The sequence below is a fragment of the Eulemur rufifrons genome, chromosome 29, assembly GCF_041146395.1.
Source record: "Eulemur rufifrons isolate Redbay chromosome 29, OSU_ERuf_1, whole genome shotgun sequence".
Lineage (NCBI taxonomy): Eukaryota > Metazoa > Chordata > Mammalia > Primates > Lemuridae > Eulemur > Eulemur rufifrons.
In genome coordinates, this window is record NC_091011.1 from 59371700 (window position 1) to 59391628 (window position 19929).

General features: G+C 37.6%; 1 protein-coding gene across 1 annotated transcript in view; it reads right to left on the reverse strand.

The window, feature by feature from the left end:
- The window catches only part of CCDC146 (coiled-coil domain containing 146), a 149119-nt gene that overhangs the window by 31490 nt on the left and 97700 nt on the right, over positions 1-19929 (reverse strand). Inside the window, exons 5-9 of the mRNA XM_069461335.1 lie at positions 9997-10054; positions 7143-7319; positions 5018-5091; positions 3917-4144; positions 2771-2957 (exon numbers count right to left, since the gene is read on the reverse strand). Coding sequence (XP_069317436.1) covers positions 2771-2957; positions 3917-4144; positions 5018-5091; positions 7143-7319; positions 9997-10054 — 724 coding nt within the window. The remainder of the gene's footprint in view (positions 1-2770; positions 2958-3916; positions 4145-5017; positions 5092-7142; positions 7320-9996; positions 10055-19929) is intronic.

Genomic DNA, 19929 nt, shown 5'->3' on the forward strand with positions numbered 1-19929 from the left:
CATGGGAATTCTTTGTTGATTTACCATTAGAAATATATTTAAAAGATTAACTATACTTATTACTGGAATCAACAAGACTGGTTATTAACAGCAGTGATAATTTTTATCCTATTGTTTAAAGAAATCTTACTGAATGGTTATTTGGTCAATAAATAAAAGTTGTTTTATCAATACAAGCAACACTTGCTGGTTTTAAGAGTCTCCTACTCATCACATTTAGGTTTACATCAATACTTTTCTTTTTCCATCACTACTTTGAACAGATATCAGACCTGCTATTTACTATAATCTCACTATGACTGAGGTTGGGTGGCCACAGGGTCTGTGTTTGCCCAAAGTTCCAATTTAACATTTTAATGCCCTCAGCCTTGGGCTACGATGGAGTAGCTTATAGTAAACCAAAGCTTCCAACGAGAATAACTTGGAAAGTTGTGTTAAAAATATGTTTGAAGGCATTGGAGTTGCAATAGTAAATAGAATTAAAATCTTCAAAGGTTCTAGCATTTCTTGGAAAGTAGTAAAATATTAATTTATACTGGACTCCAGTAAGTCAAGGATGACTATTGTAATCTTTAGGGTTAGTAACCACCCAAAGAATAGAAATAGAACACAAAACTAACTAAAGCATATCTAAAACGGGGAAAACAGGCAGGGCACAGTGGCTCACGCCTGTAATCCTAGCACTCTGGGAGGCTAAGGTGGGCAGATTGTTTGAGCTCAGGAGTTCGAAACCAGCCTGAGCAAGAGTGAGACCCCGTCTCTACTAAAAAATAAAAAGAAATTAGCTGGACAACTAAAAATATATAGAAAAAATTAGCCGGGCATGGTGGCGCATGCTTGTAGTCCCAGCTACTCGGGAGGCTGAGGCAGAAGGATCGCTTGAGCCCAGGAGTTTGAGGTTGCTGTGAGTTAGGCTGACACCACGGCACTCTAGCCAAAGTGACAGAGTGGGACTCTGCCTCAAAATAAAATAAAATAAAATGGGGAAAACAGAACACTATAAAACTTTGATTAATCTATAAGAAGAAAATATAGGAGAAGAAAGGAGCATAAAACAGACAGGACAAAGAGAAAGCAATAGTAATATAACAAATATAAGGTCCAGTGTATTTACAATTACATTAAATGTTAATTTTGGACTGAATACAAGAATTAAAAGGCAGAACTTATCCGGCCAGATTTTGAAAGTAGATGCTATGTATGCGAGACACACAGAAAGAGTGAAAATAAATGGATGGGAAATTAAATATCATGAAAAATCTAACCCCGAAAGACCTGGTGTAACTGATCGTATGAGACATAAATAAACTTTTAAGGCAAAAAGCATTACTAGTGTTAAAGAGATTTCAGAGCGATAAAAATAAATCTACCTGCTGGAACTGCAATAAAACTATTAAAAATGTAAAAGAAACACAACTGTTATATTTATTTTGCAAAAGAGTAAAAAACACATTTTGCGTCACTGAGATAGAAAAATTAAAATTAAAAGATTATGAGTGCCATCTGACAGAAAGATCAACTCCTAGCCATTTGCAACACTTAGAACCCCAACTAGTTTTTTCACACCTTGCTTAAGGTTGGTCTTTCAGTCAGGACAGGCTAAATTATGCTACAGAAGTACACAACCCCAAGTGTCATGGCTTCAAACAACAAAAACTATTTCTTACAAAACCTGTGGCCCATCAAATTGACTCTCTAAGGCCACTGTTGGCTCAGAATTCCCAGCTGCTCCAATTTTCAGCACCTCTGTATCATCATGTCCTCCCACAGTCGCCACAGGAGAGGGAAAAAGAACTAGAAGGTCTCACACTGGCAGTTAGATGTTCTAGGCTAGAAGAGACACGGGTCACTTCTGTCCATAATCCATCGGTCATGACCCTGCTCAACTGCAAGGAGTGCGAGGAAGTATAAACTTCTCATGTGCCCAGGAGGAGGGGAGAACTAGGTATAGGTTAGAATCAGAAGTGTCTATTGTTGGAAACTCCTGTTTAAAATTTCTGAGGTCAGGAACCTCCACATAAGGTGCTGGAGCATGACAATCCCAAAGAGAATGGAGAAGGTTTCCCAGCTGCTTCATCTCAGAGACTGATCCCTTTTTCACCAAAGGAAGCATTGACCAAGGTTCTAGCACAAGGATGCAGCCCTCTCAAGGATTCTCTGCCTTTTCTGTAGCGCTTGGTCATTTAGCACAGGAAGTGCCATCTGAGAGAGAAGTCAGAGGCACTGGGACGAAATCCCCTCACTTGGGAACCCGGAGGTACTAAGCAAGTAACAACTGTCCTGAGCATCCTCTGACTGGAGTACACCTCTGACACTGCACAAAATTAGCCAGGTAGCCTGACACTGGGTTCTGGATTGCCCTTGGCTAGTTGGAGGTGCAGGCTACTGACCATCTATCTATATTTACACAGTCTGCCATGACACTGTGCTGGGTCTCTTCTAACTGGTAAAGATAGTGATCCTCTTGGTCCTGCCCTGTAGTGAACTCTCTAGCTGTTCTAGAACTGGATGACCCAATTACTTCCCCAGGCCAGGCTGATGCCTGATCCAAACAAGACATTTCTCTAATTTTGGGCTAGCAAAAAGAGAACGAAAAACATTATAACACTACAGACTCTACAACAGGCTCGATGCATTTGAAAATTACCTTTTGTCTGTTACTTTTCTTTACTTCTCTTTCTCTGCTGATAGCAAAAACAACTTCCTAAAATATTTTTGCTTCAAAAGATACCACTGAGCTTAAAAATCAGATAGTGGTTTACAAACTCACCTCTAATAGAAGTCTTTGATGCATTGCTTGAGTTTGATTGAGAGCATCCCAGGACACTTTTAAGAGTAGTTCCGTCTTTTTTAAATTCCGAAAATCTCGTTCTTTCTCTCTTTGCTTACGAGAAAGCTCATCATGGTAGTTCTGCTTGTCAATGAGACTGTTTCGTAAATTGAGATCCAAGATTCCTCTGTTCCAGGTAAAGGGAGAAAATGAAAGTGATGTGTCATGAGCTGTCCTACATGTTTTTCAAATCTTATCAAGACAGCATGCTCAGTATGTACATATAGAACTATTCTCATGTTAGAATCACAAATAGTAAATAATGCCTAAGGCAATTAGGTTTATGAGTTGGTATCATTTAGAGCTGCAGTCTTATAAAATTCCCAAATGTAACAACAGATTGGCAGAGACAGAAGCCCCTGTTTCCCTGAAATTTTAATTAAAAATAGGACATAAAACTCTCCCAGGGAATCACATCATGAAATTACTCCCATTAGGAAAAAGTCAAGATTAGCTCAGAAATACCATTCATTTGTTGGTAAAATCCCTGAACTTTACAGCACGCTCTGGTGGTATAATTTCCCAGAGGTACATTTCAGAAACTTACAACATACAATAGATTATGTCCATAAAATTTGGTCACAGAGAATTGAAGAAAATGATGAGTAAAGGATGGAAAAAAGACTTCAAAATGATTCATCTGATAATATTTATTTGTTTGTTTTAATTATTTATTTAGGAGATAGAGTCTTACTCTGTCATCATAGCTCACTGCAACCTCAAACTCCTGGGCTCAAGTTATCCTTCTGCCTCAGCCTCCCAAGTAGCTGGGGCTATAGGAGCGTGCCACTACACCTGGCTAATTTTTAAAATTTGTTGTAGATGTGGGGTCTCACTATTGCCCAGGCTGGTTTTGAACTAGCCTCAAGCGATTCTTCCACCTTGGCCTCCCAAAGTGCTAGGATTACAGGCATGAGCCACCATGCCCAGCCTGATATATATTTTTTTTATTATTGGTAAAAATAGATTTAAAATTCTTTAAGAATGTTTATTAAATCAACATAAAACTGTTTGGGATTGTTTTGAATCCTCAAATATAAATTGAAGAGAACTTTAGATGACAGAACATACATAAACACAACTAACCTTTCAGTTAGTGAAGTTGCTTCATTCTCTCTGGTTAATTCCAATAGCTTGACCAGTTGGTTATATTCTCGTTCTTTGACTTCAAGTAAGGCTCGTTTGCCTTCAACTTCCTTTATTACATCTTCCTTCTCCTCCACTATAGCACTGACTTTGTTTTCAACTTTCTTTAGGGAGTCATTTAGCTCTTTGAATTCCTGTTCCAAGACAATTTTCTTCTTTTCCATTTCTCTGTAGGGGATACACACACATACACACACGTGCATTTGCCTTCCTTTGAGCCCATGCTGTCTTTACCTGTTCTTATTTCCTAACCAAGCAACAGAAGAGCGAGGCATAAACCCAGTGATCCCAGAAGTGGGCATCTCCACTGAGCGACATTAAGGGGAGAGATATGCCCAGCCTCCCTACTTTCTCCCCAGATCCCAAATGCTAATATCTCCTGTGATTCTACCCTCATTCTGACCAGCCTCTTGGAACTGACCTGAATCTCTCAACTTTGGTGCTGGTGAGCTTGGTTTTTAGAACTGTTAATAGTGCCTGCTTCATTTTCTCTTCTTCTTTTAAGATCAGTCACCAGAGCAGTCATATTATTTTTCCAAGCTTTTTACATGTTCACTTTACCTTTTTTGATTTCCTTAAACCCCAAGAATTTCCTCAATGACCTGTGCATCCAAATGTGCTCTGAATGTCTAAGGATGTCATACATGTGACCAGGTGGCAAAGTGAGGAGGTCCCATCATTTGGGCTTTAGGATGCTGGCTGGCTGACATACCTCTGGCCCATGCAATTCTAACCAGTTCAAATAATTTATCCCTTCCACAGCTCTGTTAAAATCAATTGAAGTTCTCCATAAAAATATGATTTATAGTTTGGAAACAGAATCTTGACCCATAATTAAGACATAAATGTTATGAATGATAGTAATTTGCTGCACTCTTTTCCTTTAAAGAACTTGATATACACAACCTAGACAGGGCTAAAAGCAGATATTTCTAGAACTGTAACAGTAATTTGATGTGTTCCCTGGTTAGTACTCTTGTTTTAGTGTACACCTATAACTTGAGCTGGGAGGGATTCAAAAATAAAAATATTAAATCATACACTTTTCTGCGTGCTATTTTTTCTATCTCTTTTGCAGTTTGTACAGGAATAGTTTGATGGTGGGCCACATCATCCTGGAAAAGAAATGGAATAGTGTTAAATTATGTAATCCTGAACCAGAAGCAATTAAGACAAGCAAATTAAATAGGAGAGGGAAACTACAGTGCATAGACTCCTATCTGCCTTGTGTGCTTTAATTATTCCATCAAACACTCACAATGACCTTGTAAGATAGATATGTTTGTTACCATTTTAAGGAGGAGGTAACTGAGTGTAACAAATCTTGTTGGTGCTCTGTAAGATTCCCTTCATGGAGGAAGAGATGCCCCTCGATTTACAATGGTGTTATGTCCCAATAAATCCATCATAAATTGAAAATATCTCAAGTCGAAAGTGCATTTATAACACCTAAACTACCGAAATCAGAGCTCAGCCTAGCCTACCTTAAACATTCTTAGAACGCTTAGATTAGCCTACAGTTGGGCAAAATCACTTAACACAAAGCCTATTCATAATAAAGTATTGAATATCTCCTGTAATTTACTGAATACTGTACTGAAAGGGAAAAGCAGAATGGTTGTGTGTGTACTTGAAGTACAGTTTCTATCGCTCTCACACCATCATAAAGCTGAAAAAATCACAAGTTGAACCACGGTTAAGTTGGAGACGGTCTGTACACCCATCCCTCAGATGCTGCAGGGGTGACTGCTAGCAGTTCGTGCCTAATCTCCTCTCCCCTGCAGTGCCACTGGCTGAGCAGAGCTGCCTTGTCAGGGAATAGGAGGGTGGTGGAGGGAAGAGAGGAACAAGCTCTGACTGATGACTAATGATGTGGGGATATAACAGCCCGTGCCCCTTGCCTCTGGGTGGTGCGGTTCATGAATTCATGACTTCTCCATGGGATCAGGGTGAGACTACAGTTCTCCTGAAACTGCATTTTTCCCTGCTTCTTCCCCAGCTCTAGCCTGCTTCCCTCAGTCCTCTATAGGATTCCCCTTGGAGCTCCCCCTCAATCAGTACTTGTGTTGGGCTCTGCTTCTGGAGAAACCTGCCTAAGTTCCTGTTACGAGAAGTTAAATAATTTTCCCAAAGTTACACAGCTAGTAAGTGGCAAGGCCATGATCAGAGCTGTTTGTCTAACATCACTTTCCATTACACTCTGTGGATTCATGGAAGCTTCAGTTTAAGTCTGAAGACGCTTATGTCCGTGGCAGGGTTCACAGAAGAGTCCCTTCCTGCCTAGGAATCACACTGGATTTTGAGGCCTGGGGTGACATGTATGTGTGGAGGTTGAATATATCACTGCAGTGTGGTAGGGTGAGACATTTTTCTGTGGGATGCTCAGTCCTGGGGCAGATCCAAGTTTTGTGAGACTGAAACTTGTACAATTTGGGGGGCCCTCTTTAAGAAAAAGAGTTAAAAAATTACAAATGCTAAATTAGGTGCAGGGCCTTGGAAGAGGTTCATGTACATGAAGGGCCTGAAGTTTAAGCTTCATTGGTTTCCTGGTAAGCGCCTCCCTGCTCAGTTCCTGTGTTCTGCGCAGCACACCCTGGCCAATTGCTCCAAGACTCTTAAGGCAAAAGAGGTCAAAGTGTATCATAATTATCCTCTAAGCCAATGAATCTCAGATATTGTTTTTTAAACTCTAGGTTATTTAAATAGTTTTGAGAGTTATTATACATTTTTCAAAATAAAATGAATTGTAATTCATTGTCTTCTAAAACATAAATACAGGCCTCTCATAACTTTTATGGTGAGTGGAAGTGAAGTGGAGTCAGACAATGATAAGATAATACAAATATACACAACAGGTTAGGACATTTGGTTGCTCTTCAAGGAAGCAATTCCATTTTTGACACTCATTTCCAATACCGAAAAATGTTTGGTGAGGTCTGGAAATATTTTCCTCAGAGTCAGGGCTCCAAATTAGAGTAATGCTCCCAAACATCCTAAAGTCTTTTGTGAATTCCCAGAGCCTAGGTTTAGGATCCGTCACAATGCAGAACATTTCTGTTTGTTTGACAATACCCTTCTTTGTCAAACCTTCTAATCCTGATACCCAGGTATTTTTACATCCATGCAGGTACAATGTTTAAATGTTTATGAACTGTAAGCAGCACACCTTTAGGACGACCTGATATTCCATCAATTCTTCCAGTTCCTTCTTCTCCTTTAGTAATTGCTTTTGTTTATATGACAAATCTTCCCGTAAAGTTTTAATTTCCAATTTCTTCTGTATAACTTCCTTACGTAATTCTTCAGTGCTTTCTTTCAATACTTTCATCCTCTTCTCAATTTCCTTTAAAAGTCATGAAAATGATCAAGTTGTATAATCTGAACAAACATTTATCTACTTGAAAACTGAATTAAAATAATTTCACTCAGCATTTTGATTCTATTTGTTTTGAGGTTCATGAATGATTTCTCACAAAGTTAAATGCAACTTAGGATTTCTGACATCTGCAATAAAGGCATGACAATTATACTGCATGTATAATTAAATATTTTACATTAGATTTGAATTCTTATTTTTTTACTAGTGCTCTGTTCTATCTTCCTATATTTTAAGTATTTTTTCTGAGTTAATTTTTATTTCATACCAAAAAACATGAGTGAAAATAAAGTCTGTTTTCTAGTAGCTTTGTGATTTGACAAAGTCTGATACAAATAATCTTTGCACATCTGGGTTACGGTTAACCTGAGTCATATGGGAACTAAAGATAAGGGAGTTCATATTTGGAATACCCAACTCTTTGTACTCCTTAATCCCCTACTTTCTTATTAATATTACTTCTCTAGATCATACATTTTCTCACAGATTTTCCCCAGATATCCTCTATTCCAGGTTAAATAGATCTTTGTTTCCCAGTATGATTATCTGGGGAATATTTGGCTTATGGGAGAGAAGCCTTCTTATACTCAGAAAGTCTATATTTTACTTTGTAGTCCCATCTACTTGGGAGGCTGAGGCAGGAGGATCACTTGAGCCCAGGAGTTCAAGGCTGTAGTGAGCTATATCCTTCCACTACACTCCAGCCTGGGCAGCAGAGCAAGACCCTGTCTCTTAATAAAAAAACAAAAAGAAAGAAAAAGAAAGAAAGAAAGAAAGAAACAAGAAAGAAAGAAAGAAAGTCTACACATTACTAATAGAAACTAAAAATAAAATTCTAAGCTCCTCTACTCCACTGACTGACTGAATGAACCTCCTCTTGGCCAAAGGTCTCCCCCAAAAACCTTAAAACTGAGTTCCTGGCCATGATAGGAAAGGAGGTCAGACACACTTCCTTATACCCCCTCCCTTTTGGAGTTTAGAAACAACAACTGACCAGCATTAACAGTTAAAATAGAGATCATAAGACTGACAAAACAGATTCTTTATGGCAATAAGGTACCAAATTATTAACAAGACCTAAGGCTATGCAAGACAACGGTTAAGTCATGTCTTATAATCCATAAAATCTAGTTAAACAGGTTTTTGTTTTGTTTTTTTTTTTTTTTTTGCTATCATGGTGTCACATGACAGATAACAGACCAACTATCTTAAGCATTCCTTCCTACTGACTCCAAATTTTCAGGCAAGACTTAACACTCCCAACCAATTGCCAACTAAAGAATCCCTAAACCCACCTATAACTTTTAAGCTCCTGCTTTGAGATGACTCACCTTTTTGGGCTGAACCAGTGTATAGCTTGATTTATGATTTTACCTGCAATTCCTGTTTGCCTGAAATGCGTAAAACCAAACTGTAACCCAATTGCCTCGGGCACACTTTCTCAAGACCTTTTGAGACTGTGTCTCCCCAGGCCACAATAACTCATATTCAGCTCAGAATAAACCTCTTTAAAATATTTTACAGAGTTTGTTTTTTTCTGTTAACTCTAATGACTAAGTGGATGAATCCATTTAGCCTGCTCTGGACTTTTTGTATATCTTCCTCCTTCCTCTGATGCCAGAAGAGAGTAAAATTAGTGAACCTATGATTTGGAACTAAAATTCAAAATGATTTCCCCCCTAAAATCTGTATTGCAAATGATGGTTAGGTGTACTTAAATAGCATTAATAGTAGTTTACCCTGTGCTAAATATGTTTTTGTGGGCTGGCCTTGGAATTAAACCACCATCAATGCACTTTTGAAATATCAGAAAGTGGAAGCAACGCGAAGTGTGATGATCTATTTACTTTCTATAATAAATCACAAAAAATGGCCACAAATTCCTCCTATTCCCCAGTATATCATGCCCCTCTGCAGTGTGTCTTGATCATTCTTCCCATTAAGAAGTAGGGCCTATTTCTCTACTTGGCCATGTTGCTTGCCTTGATCAATGGGATGTTGCCAAAAAACGATTTAAGCAGAGACTCAAAAAGTTCTCACATGTTGGGATTTGTTCTCTCTTAAGGCTGAAAACCCTTCCACCATCATGTGACCAGATAGTGACATGTGACCTTAGACCAACGAGCCTGCCAACTGGCTGACATATGAATGAGCCATCCTAGACCACCCAACCCCAAGGGAGTCAGCTCAGACCAGAATAATTCAGAATTGTGAAAAGTAAGAAATAGTGTTGTTTTAAGCCATTAAGTTTTGGGATGGTTTGTTAATGCAGGAATAGATAAGTGATACATCATCTTTGTAAATTTTTTTTGGTGATAATGAGATATTTAGAAAGCTATGGGGGTAATAGTGATAGCAAAATAATATTTTTAAGTGCCAACCACAGAATCTTTTTTTTTTTTTATTCTGGAAACAAAGCGGATATTATCCAAGTTAATTAGATAGCAAACAGTAAAGCCTACAATAGGCACCACTTATATTTACTGCAGAAGTTATGCAGATATCCTCTCAGCATCATTCACAGTTAAGACTTCTCAATCTTACAGATGTTTCAGGGTATAATTGTTGTGATAAACATTAATATTTATAAAAAGGGATGTTTGAATCCAGCTGTATTTAACACTCTGGATCATCTAAGACTTACTCCTGGCTTAGGTATCCTCTCAAATTCTTTTATCATGAGCCTTTTTTCTTCGTTTAAGCTGTAAAAGAAAAAAAAAAAAGAGAAATCGAGTTTGACAAGGTGTAAAAGAGTAAGCTCTCTCTGTATTAATAACTTCCTATTTTTTCTCTTTAGAATGCCATTCCCACGCTTGTCTGCCCGGCAACCTGGTGCCACCGTTCAACAGCTTTTCTGACTCCCACAGGCCCATTTAGGTGCTTCCTTCTCTCCAGCACTCCCACGACACTGTGTGCACCACCCACGGGAGCAGTTATCTCTGCACACTGTAACCATGTGGGAGCATGGCCCTCCCCTCAGGACTCAGGCTCCTTCCAGGCAGGCTCCTTTATGTTAAATAACTGGCAGTGGGCTAGCGCCTGCCTGGATTACTAACACAAACTCCCAGATGATCTCCTACCTCACCCACCTCCACCTTTGCCCATTAAAATCAATTCTCCACCCAGCACCATGGTGATGTTTTAACAATGGAAGCAAGATCACATCACTTCCCTGCTTAATAAATTCCCATCATACCTGGGCCAAAATTTAAACTCTTTTTCCAAGCTTACAAGGCCCTGCATAGTCTACCTCTCCAACCTCACTGCCTACCACTCTCTGGCTCCAGCCACACTGGCCTCCTTGCCAAGCTTGTTCCTGCCTCAGGGCCTTCGCCCCTTTTGATCCCTCCAACCGACATGCTCTTTCTTGAGCAGATCTTTGCATAGCTCAACTTCTTACCTCATGCAGATCTGTAGCAGGTGTCACCTTCTCCTAGAGGTGCCTGAACATCTTATCTAAAACAGCACCAATACCGTTCACTCTTTCCTTGTCCTGTTCTGCCTTTCTCTATAGTCGTTACTACCTGACGTTATTTCCCCACTAGAAAACGTAGTTCCCTTTTTTACCACTGCACCATCTTCTTAAAAAGTGCTCGCACAGAGTTGGAATCCAAAAAAATGTTTATATGAATAAATGGCATGACTGAAATTAGTTTTATTCCTATTTGCATTATTTTGAAGTAAAATAATTCATATGCTAAATGAGAAAAGGGCATGTATATGGAAATATATCCACCCTCAGAATGACCTATCGCATCCCATTCTTCTACATCCACATTGAAGAAAAATCTCAGGTAAATCATGGAAGGAAAGACTCCGTGGTTGTTCAGAGATGTGGAGAAGGGTTATTCCAAGAGCTCAGTTTCAGTTTTATATGGTAATTGCACTCTTGATGTATAATATTAGAGAGGAACAACATAGAATCAGAGAATGTTAGAGCCAGAGGAAATTTTCAGAGACCCAGATGTGGTAGGGATGAGGACATTCAAGGACAGATTTAGACTAAAAAGTATTAAACTCTGATTTGAAGGCATAAGACCAGGTGGCCAGAACTTGTCTTTACTTCTATGTTATCACTGGCTAAGTTCATAGGATCTGCCTTTGGCCCTTGTGACAAACACATCGCCATGTGTTTCCCCCACCATTTTCCCTTCCTGGACACACAGGGGAACATTTCACAGCCTCCCTTTCATTCGGATTGGGGCCATAGGACTGATTCTTGCCAAGGGAAGGTGAGTGGAAGTAAACATGAAATGTCTTCCACAGTTGTGTTGAACTTGGAAGGCTTGTTGTTCCAGTTGGCAAAGCTACCGGATGGAAGAGGCTACATGACTTGCACCGGACTGTGCTATGAGCCAGAAACAAAATTTTATTATGTTATCCCACTGAGATTTTAAGATTGATTTGTTATTGTTGCATAGCCTAGCTGAAGCCTAACTTCTATGCTTATTCTCTATGTGGTTTCCACAGATTCAATTATAGTGATGACTTACAAATTTATATCTCCAGCTAGGAATTTCCCTGGAGCTCCACATTTTCATTTTCAGTTTCTTATTGGACAATTCCAGTTGTGTGTACCAAAGAGCCCTGAAATTAAAACTCATTATCTTCCCCTCTGAAACCTACTGTTATTCTACTCTCTCTCTCAGCAATGGCATTTCAATTCACTAATTTTCAAAATTATAAGCATGACAGTCATCCTTGAAGCCTGTCTATTCCTTGCTTCTTTCAAGGTTTGTTTGTTTGTTTTGTTTTATTTTTGTCTTTAGCTTTAAGGCTTTATTGTGATGCATTTGGAATATATTTCTTTGGATTTACCCTGTTTGGGGTGCATTGAGCTCTTTCACCAAACTTTGGAAGTTTTCAGCCATTATTTCTCCAATTTTTTTTCATCACTGTACCTCCTCTCTTTCTGCAACTGTGATGACATGAATTAGATCTCACTACTGTCCCGTGGGTGCCTAAGATTCTGTTCATTTTTATTCAATCTTTTTTCCTGTTGTTCAGATTGCATAATTTCAATTTACCTATCTTCAAGTTCACTGACATCTGTCATCTCTAATTCCATCTAGTTAGTTTTTTGAAGTTACCGTATCTTTCAGTTCTAAGTTTCCATGTAGATCTCCTTTACATTTTTACTTATTTTCTGACACTTTCTATTTTTCATTCATATCACAAGTGTTTGAAATTGTTTGTTGGAATAATTGTATAAGAGCTGCTTTAAGGTCTTAGATAATTCAAACACCTGTGTCACCTCAATATTTGTATTTGTTGATTTTCTTTTCTCATGCAAGTTGCTATTTTCCTGTTTCATTATATGCAAAAAATTCTGGATTGTACCATAGACATTTTGAACATTAAATAATGAGATTCTGGGTCTGGTTTGTGAAAAATGTTGATATTTTTGTTTTAGCAGACTTTGTCAGGTTCAGGTCAAAGGGTTCAGCCAACTTTCCAGGGGCTATGCATGATTTCAGTATCAGTTCAGTTTTTCAAGACCTTTACAGTGCTATTCAGATCTTTCCTGCATGTGCACAACCCATTGGCAAGTTTGGGATCCGGGAAGTGGACCATCTTATCTCATCTTATTGGTAAACTGGTTAGGGTCAGATTCACAAATGCACAGCTTTAGGGTGAGCCCAGAAGTTCAGAAGCAAATTAATAGGTTTACTTTTACAAGCTCTTTCTTTTCTGGGATCTCTTCAGTATTTTCTGAGTACTTGGACCTTTAACCAGGAGGGGAGAGATTTAGTTGCCCTGTGCTATCTCGTACTTCTGTGACGATGCTCATGTCTGGGGCCAGGCAGTGAGAGGATGAGGACGGATACATACACACACACACACACACACACACACACACACACACAGAAGCAGCAAAGGAGATTTTCCCATTCTCTTGAGAATCACAGCTCCAAAAGTAGCAAAGGTTCCCTTCCTTTTTGGCTCCTGTGGGCTCTACCTACATGGAGCCTCTTCTACTGCTGCCTCAGTATTGCTTAGGGGCTGAGGTGTGAGAGGATGGAGAGGAGAAAAAGGCAAAACAAAACAGGGGGTTCTGTACTCTCTCTGAGCATTGAGTTCTTTGCCTGCTCCTTGAGCCAGAACTAGAGAGCTTTTCCTGGTGCTCTCTCTGTCCAGGACAATGTCTACTTTTAGACATTGCTGCTTAGCATTCAGGCTAGGGGATACCAGAGGGGGGAAATGATAAATTTACCACTAGTTCAATGGCGGTGAATTCTGAATTCTGATCTTCTTCCGTAATCTCCTTGCTACTGTTTACTTTTCAGAGCCCTCAAATATATACTGTGCACATTCCATTCAGTCATATAGGTGTGCTCAGTAGGAGAGACAAGAGAAAGTGGGTTTGCTCCATCTTACTTGGAACCAGAGCTTATTAGATGATGTTTAAGGCCATAGGACTGGATGGGATAACTTCAGGAAAAATTATAGATAGAAATAGGAAGAGTACTAAGTACTGGCTTCTGAGATTCCAAAATTTAGAAGTCCAGTAAATGAAGAGAAACCATAAAAAACGCAAAATATTTCTGGTTTTCATTGCTACACGTAAGAAGCTTTGAAGGCTCCACTCCATCCTGTTAAGTAAAATGCTGAACAAACTGAAAATTCAACAATTCTCCTTGAGGTTGGTCACAGGGCAAACCACTATCCCCAAAACTGGAGAGACAAGTGAATACAGAGAATCACAACTTATCACAGCAGAAATCTCTAAATCTCTGCAAGAACCAATGCCAGGTACGAAAATCTAAATTGTAATCGATGAATTTCTGGAGGGTCACTGTGGAATTCTGACAATGAAAATCTCCAGTAGGACACAGTTTTGTGAGTTTTACCAGGAACTTAACCAGGTCTTCACAGCAAATATTGAAGAAAAAACTCCTTGTGTTCCAGCAGGGGGAGGGGAAAAGGAATCATTCTAAAATATAACAGAGTATTCTGTTCTTCTTAATGAGGCATGCCCTGAGAAATTATTTAACCAGAGCTTGACCTGCTGGGGTTTTTATCAATGTCTAACTTACCTGGGGGGAGTGAAATACCCAACTCCAGAGCACTCTAGCCATCCTGTCCCTAACTAAGGGGGATGGAAGGGTCACGGGAAGCACTGATGAAGTTCACAGTTCAGAGGCACAGGCTCGCTTGAAGACTGAGACCTAATCAGGGGACTACAGAACGCTGCTTCTCCCTCCACACCTTACAACCATGTTACTAAAATCCTATATAAAGCAGTTCCTTTTACCTGACACATCATGTCTGGCTATCATGAAAGAATTGTAAGGCATACTAAAAGCAAAAAAAGAAAAAAAAAAAAAACTGAAGAGACAGAGCAAGCGTCAGAACCAGATATGGCAGAGACATGTGAATTATCAGACCAGGAATTTAAAAGAATTTTGATTAATATGCTAAGAACTCTAACGGATACAATAGCACACAAGAACAGATGGGCAGTGTAAGCAGAGAGATAGAAATTCTAAAAAAGAATAAAAAGGAAATGCTAGAGATAAAAAACACTGTCATAGAAATGAAGAATGCCTTTGATGGGCTTATCAGTAGAATGGACATGGCTGAGGAAAGAATCTATGAGCTTGAGGATATCTCAATAGAAACTTCAAAAACTGAAAAGCAAAAATAAAAAATACTAGGAAGAAAACCCCCCAGAACAGAATATCCAAGAACTATGGGACAACTACAAAAGGCATAAATATCCATAATGGGAATGCCAGAAAGAGAAGAAAGTGAGAGAGGGACAGAAGAAATATTTGAAGCAATCATAACTGAGAATTTCCCTCAAATTAATGGGGAAATAAGTAGTTTCCCACCAAACTACAGAGCCAGGAAGCTCAAAGAACACCAAGCAAGATACATGTCCCCAAAAGCTACACCTAGGCATATAATATATAAATTGCAGAAAATAAAAGATAAAGAAAGATCCTGGAAGAAGCTAGAGGAGCAAAGGTAAGAATTACATCTGACGTCTTTTGAGAAGCCATGCAAGCAAAAAGAGAGTTGAGTGAAATATGTAAACTGTTAAGAGAAAAAACCATCAACCTGAAGCTCTGTACCCTGTGAGATTATTATACAAAAGCAAAGGAGAAATAAAGACTTTCTCAAACAAACAAAAAAATTGAGGGCATTTGTTGCCAGTAGACCTACTTTGTAAGAAATATTAGAAGCAGCTCTTTAGAGAGAGAGAAAAAATATATAAGCCAGAAACTCAGATTTACATAAAGAAAGAGCATTAGAGAAGAAATAAGTGACAATAAAAGAAAAATTTTTATTTTTCTTCTTCTTAATTGAGCTAATAGATAACAATTTGTTCAAATCTATAATAGCAGCAATGTAATCAATTATGTATGCATATATATATTTATATATGCCTATATGTAAATGAAATGGATGATAGTAATGATACAGGGGATGGGAAAGAGGAATAGGATTATTTTGTTATAAAGTACTTGAAGTTGTATAGTGTTATTTGAAAATGGTTTTGAATTAGTTGTAAATGTATATTACAAACTCCTAGGCAACCACTAAAGAAAGTAAAAAAAAAAAAAAAAAAAAGAATTATAACTGATATACTAAGAAAGGAGAGAACAGAATTTTATAAAGTGCTCAGTTAAAACCACAAAGGGGGGGGGGGAAGAGGGAACAACAAAAACAGAAACAAAGAACAAGAGCAACAAATAGAAAATAGGAACAAATAAGATATATGTTAATCCAACTATATCAATAATCATGATAAATGTCCATTAAAAGAGATGGTCAGAGTGGATCAAAGAAACAAGACACAACTATATGTTATCTACAAGTAACCCACTTTAAATATAAAGGCACATATAGGTTAAAAGTAAATGGATGAAGAAAGATATATCATGCTAACACTAATCAAGAGAAAGTGAGAGTCATTATATTAATTTCAGACAGAACAGACTTCAGAGCAAGGAAAGTTATCAGAGATAAAGAGGGGCATTACATAATGATAAAGGAGTCAATTCTCTAAGCAGACATAATAATCCTTAATGTATACGCACCTAACAACAAAGCATCAAAACACATGAGGCAAAACCTGATAGAACTGCAAGAAATAGTAGATGAATCTACCATTATAGTTAGAGGTTTCAATACCCCTCTATCAAAAATGAACAGATCCAGAGGCAGAAAATCAGTAAGGACATAATCAAACTCAACAATGCCATCAATTGGATATAATTGACATCTCTAGAAAGAAATGCCAGAACTTTTTCTGAAAGCCAGTCATCATTGTAAGTTGAGATTAACAAACAAAAGAAATAGAAAATATTAGAAAGTACAGACAGTGAATGGGAACATGTGGTTTTCTTCACTTCTTGATGAGAAGAATTAAAAAAAACCTATTTGTGTCATATTTTTATTTTAACTGATAGGATGAGATGACATGTTGCTAAAATGAGATTTTGGAATTTGTTTCAAATAGGGTTATCCTGAATGTTCTAAACAAAATAAATGACTTGATACAATTGCTTGTTTATTTTCTTATTCCAATAACCTTTTTATGAACTCTGTTTTATCTACCAGACTTCCAGGAGTCTAAGACAAATATTTTTCATTGTTCTTGCTAGTCTGCATTTAATGGCTATTAAAGTCCCAAAGAAGTCATAAGATTTTCCAAGTGTGATCGATACAAACTTTAAAATATAGAAAGATTTATCTATAAAGTAAAAGTGAGAATACATAGAGTATTATGTCTATTGGTTTTATCAAATAAGCAGATCCCACTAGATCTGGGAACATGAAGCTAAAGGTGCAGGCACATCAGGTATTATTTTTTTATGAAATTGTATTTACAATAACGTAGATTGAGGTTAGTGTGATAAATATGTCACATTGGATTTAATATAGGTTAGCCATCCAGACTACAAATTGAAACTGAATTTTTCAGAGCTTTAAATACTTATTCCTTTGCTTTTAGAGCTTGCACATAAATTGGCGATATTTTACATCTCAGATATTTAACCTACACCTTGGGCATGCTGCCACCAGGGGGAGGTAGTGTGCTGCCATCTTCTGGTTATAAAAGCAACCTGAGTGTTCCTGAGTTTCAAAATGGTGACATGAAGCTCTTCCACAAGATATGACTTATGGTCTTTTCTTTAAATAAATATAAAACGACCTTTTCTTTTAACAAATATAAAGTGGCTAATTCTTTAGGATATTTAGAACATGTTTCAATCATGCATTCTTCTCTTTTTATTAAATATCGATTGACTTATTTCCTGTAAAACTGTGTATTTTTCTATTTATAGAGAAAGATCATAATCCTATCCTATCACACCATGGTTGATAGTGTTTATTTTCTTTGTATCTTTTAATAAAATATTAAATGTGAAAGTATGGTTGAATCCATTTTTACCTAACATTTAATGAAAATATTTTCCCAAGTTTTCAAAAAAACTTCATAATTAATAATTTAATTATTTTCAAGGTTTTCCATTGGGTGGATGTACCATAATAAAAAAACTGTACCATAATAAAAAAAATATTATTTAGCATACACCGAACCTGCCATATGCCAAGTGCTTCATATGCATCATATCTGAACTTCACAACTTTGGTAAGTATTGTTATCCTCATGGTACAAGTGGGGAAACTGAAGACAAAGTCACACAGTCAAGGCTAAACTGACATTCAAACTCAGCTGTCTCTAGAAAGCACTATTATTTAAATATTCCACTATTTTTTAGAATTTGCTTCCAATTTATCACTTTTATAAATAATGTTGCCATAAACAACTTTAAGTATTATATCTTTTTTCTCCTTTTGGATTATCAGTTTTGCATGGTATTACTGGGGCAAAAACTTTGTGTTTGTGTACCTCTTGGTATATATTAACTCCTAACTTTTAAAAAATTTTATTTCAATAGATTTAGGAGGTACAAATGGTTTTTTGTTACATGGATAAATTATATAGTGGTGAAGTCAGGGCTTCTAGTGTACCCATCACCTAAATAGTGTGCACTGTACCCAACAGGTGATTTTTCATCCCGTCCTCCTTCCTCCCCCCTTGTGAGTCACCAATGTCCATTATACTACTCTGCATGACTATGCATACTCATCACTCAGCTGCCACATATAAGTGAAAACATGCAGAATTTGTTTTTCCATTTCTGAGATATTTCACTTAGGATAATGGCCCCCAGTTCCATCCAAGTTGCTGCAAAAGACATTTCATTCTTTCTCATGGCTGAGTAGTGCTCCGTGGTGTGTGTGTGTATGTGTGTGTGTGTGTGTGTGTGTGTCTGTGTATCCACTCATCAGTTGATGGACACTTAGGTTTTCATATCTTTGCCATTGTGAATTGTGCTGTGATAAACATATGAGTGCATATGTCTTTCTGATTTAATGACTTCTTTTCCTTTGGGTAGATATCCAGTAGTGAGATTGCTGGATTGAATGGTACGTCTATGTTTAGTTCTTTGAGGAACTTTCATATTGTTTTCCATAGAGGTTTTCCTAATTTGCATTCCCACCAAGAGTGTATAAGCTTTCCCTTTTTACTACATCCATGCCAACACCTATTGTTTTTGCCTTTTTAATAGTACCCATTCTGACAGGAGTAAGGTGGTATATCACTGTGGTTTTAATTTGCATTTTCCTGATAACTAGTGATATTCAGCATTTTCTTTTTCATATGTTTGCTGGCCATTTGTATATCTTCTTTTGAAAAATGTCTGTTCATGTATTTTGCCCACTTTTTAAAAAATTTCATAATATTACAGGGTATAGATATTTTGGTTACAAGGATTGCTTTTGTACTACTTGAGTCAAAGTTACAAGGGTGCCCATCACCCAGATAGTGTACATTGTACCTGTTAAGTATCATTTCACCCATCCTCTTCTCCTCCCTCCTACCTGCTTAATTTCTGCTGAGTTTTACTTCCATTTGTGCACATGGGTGTTGATCAGTTAGTTCCAATTTAATAGTGAGTACATGTGGTGTTTGTTTTTCCATTCTTGTGATACTTCACTTAGGAGAATGGTTTCCAGTTCCATTCATATTATTGGAAAAGGTATTAATTTTTTTATGGCTGAGTAGTACATGGTATACATATACCTCATTTTATTAATCCACTCATGAATTGATGGGCACTTGGGTTGATTCCACATCTTTGCAATTGTGAACTGTGCTACAATAAACATTCTAGTGCAAGTGTCTTTTTGATAAAATGACTTTTTTTCTTTGGGTAAATAGCCAGAAGTGGGATTTCTGGATCAGTAGTAGGTCTACTTCTAGTTCTCTGAGGAATCTCCACACTATTTTCTATAGAGGCTGCACTCGTTTGCAGTCTTACCAACAGTGTGTAAGTGTTCCTTTCTCTCTGCATCCAGGCCAGCATCTATTGTTTTGGGATTTTTTGATAAAAGCCATTCTCATTGGAGTTAGGTGATATCTCATTGTGGTTTTGAGTTGCATTTCCCTGATGATTAGTGACGTTGAGCATTTTTTTATATGTTTGTTTGCCATTATTCTGTCTTCTTTTGAAAAGCTTCTGTTCGTGTCTTTTGCCCACTTTTTAATAGGGTT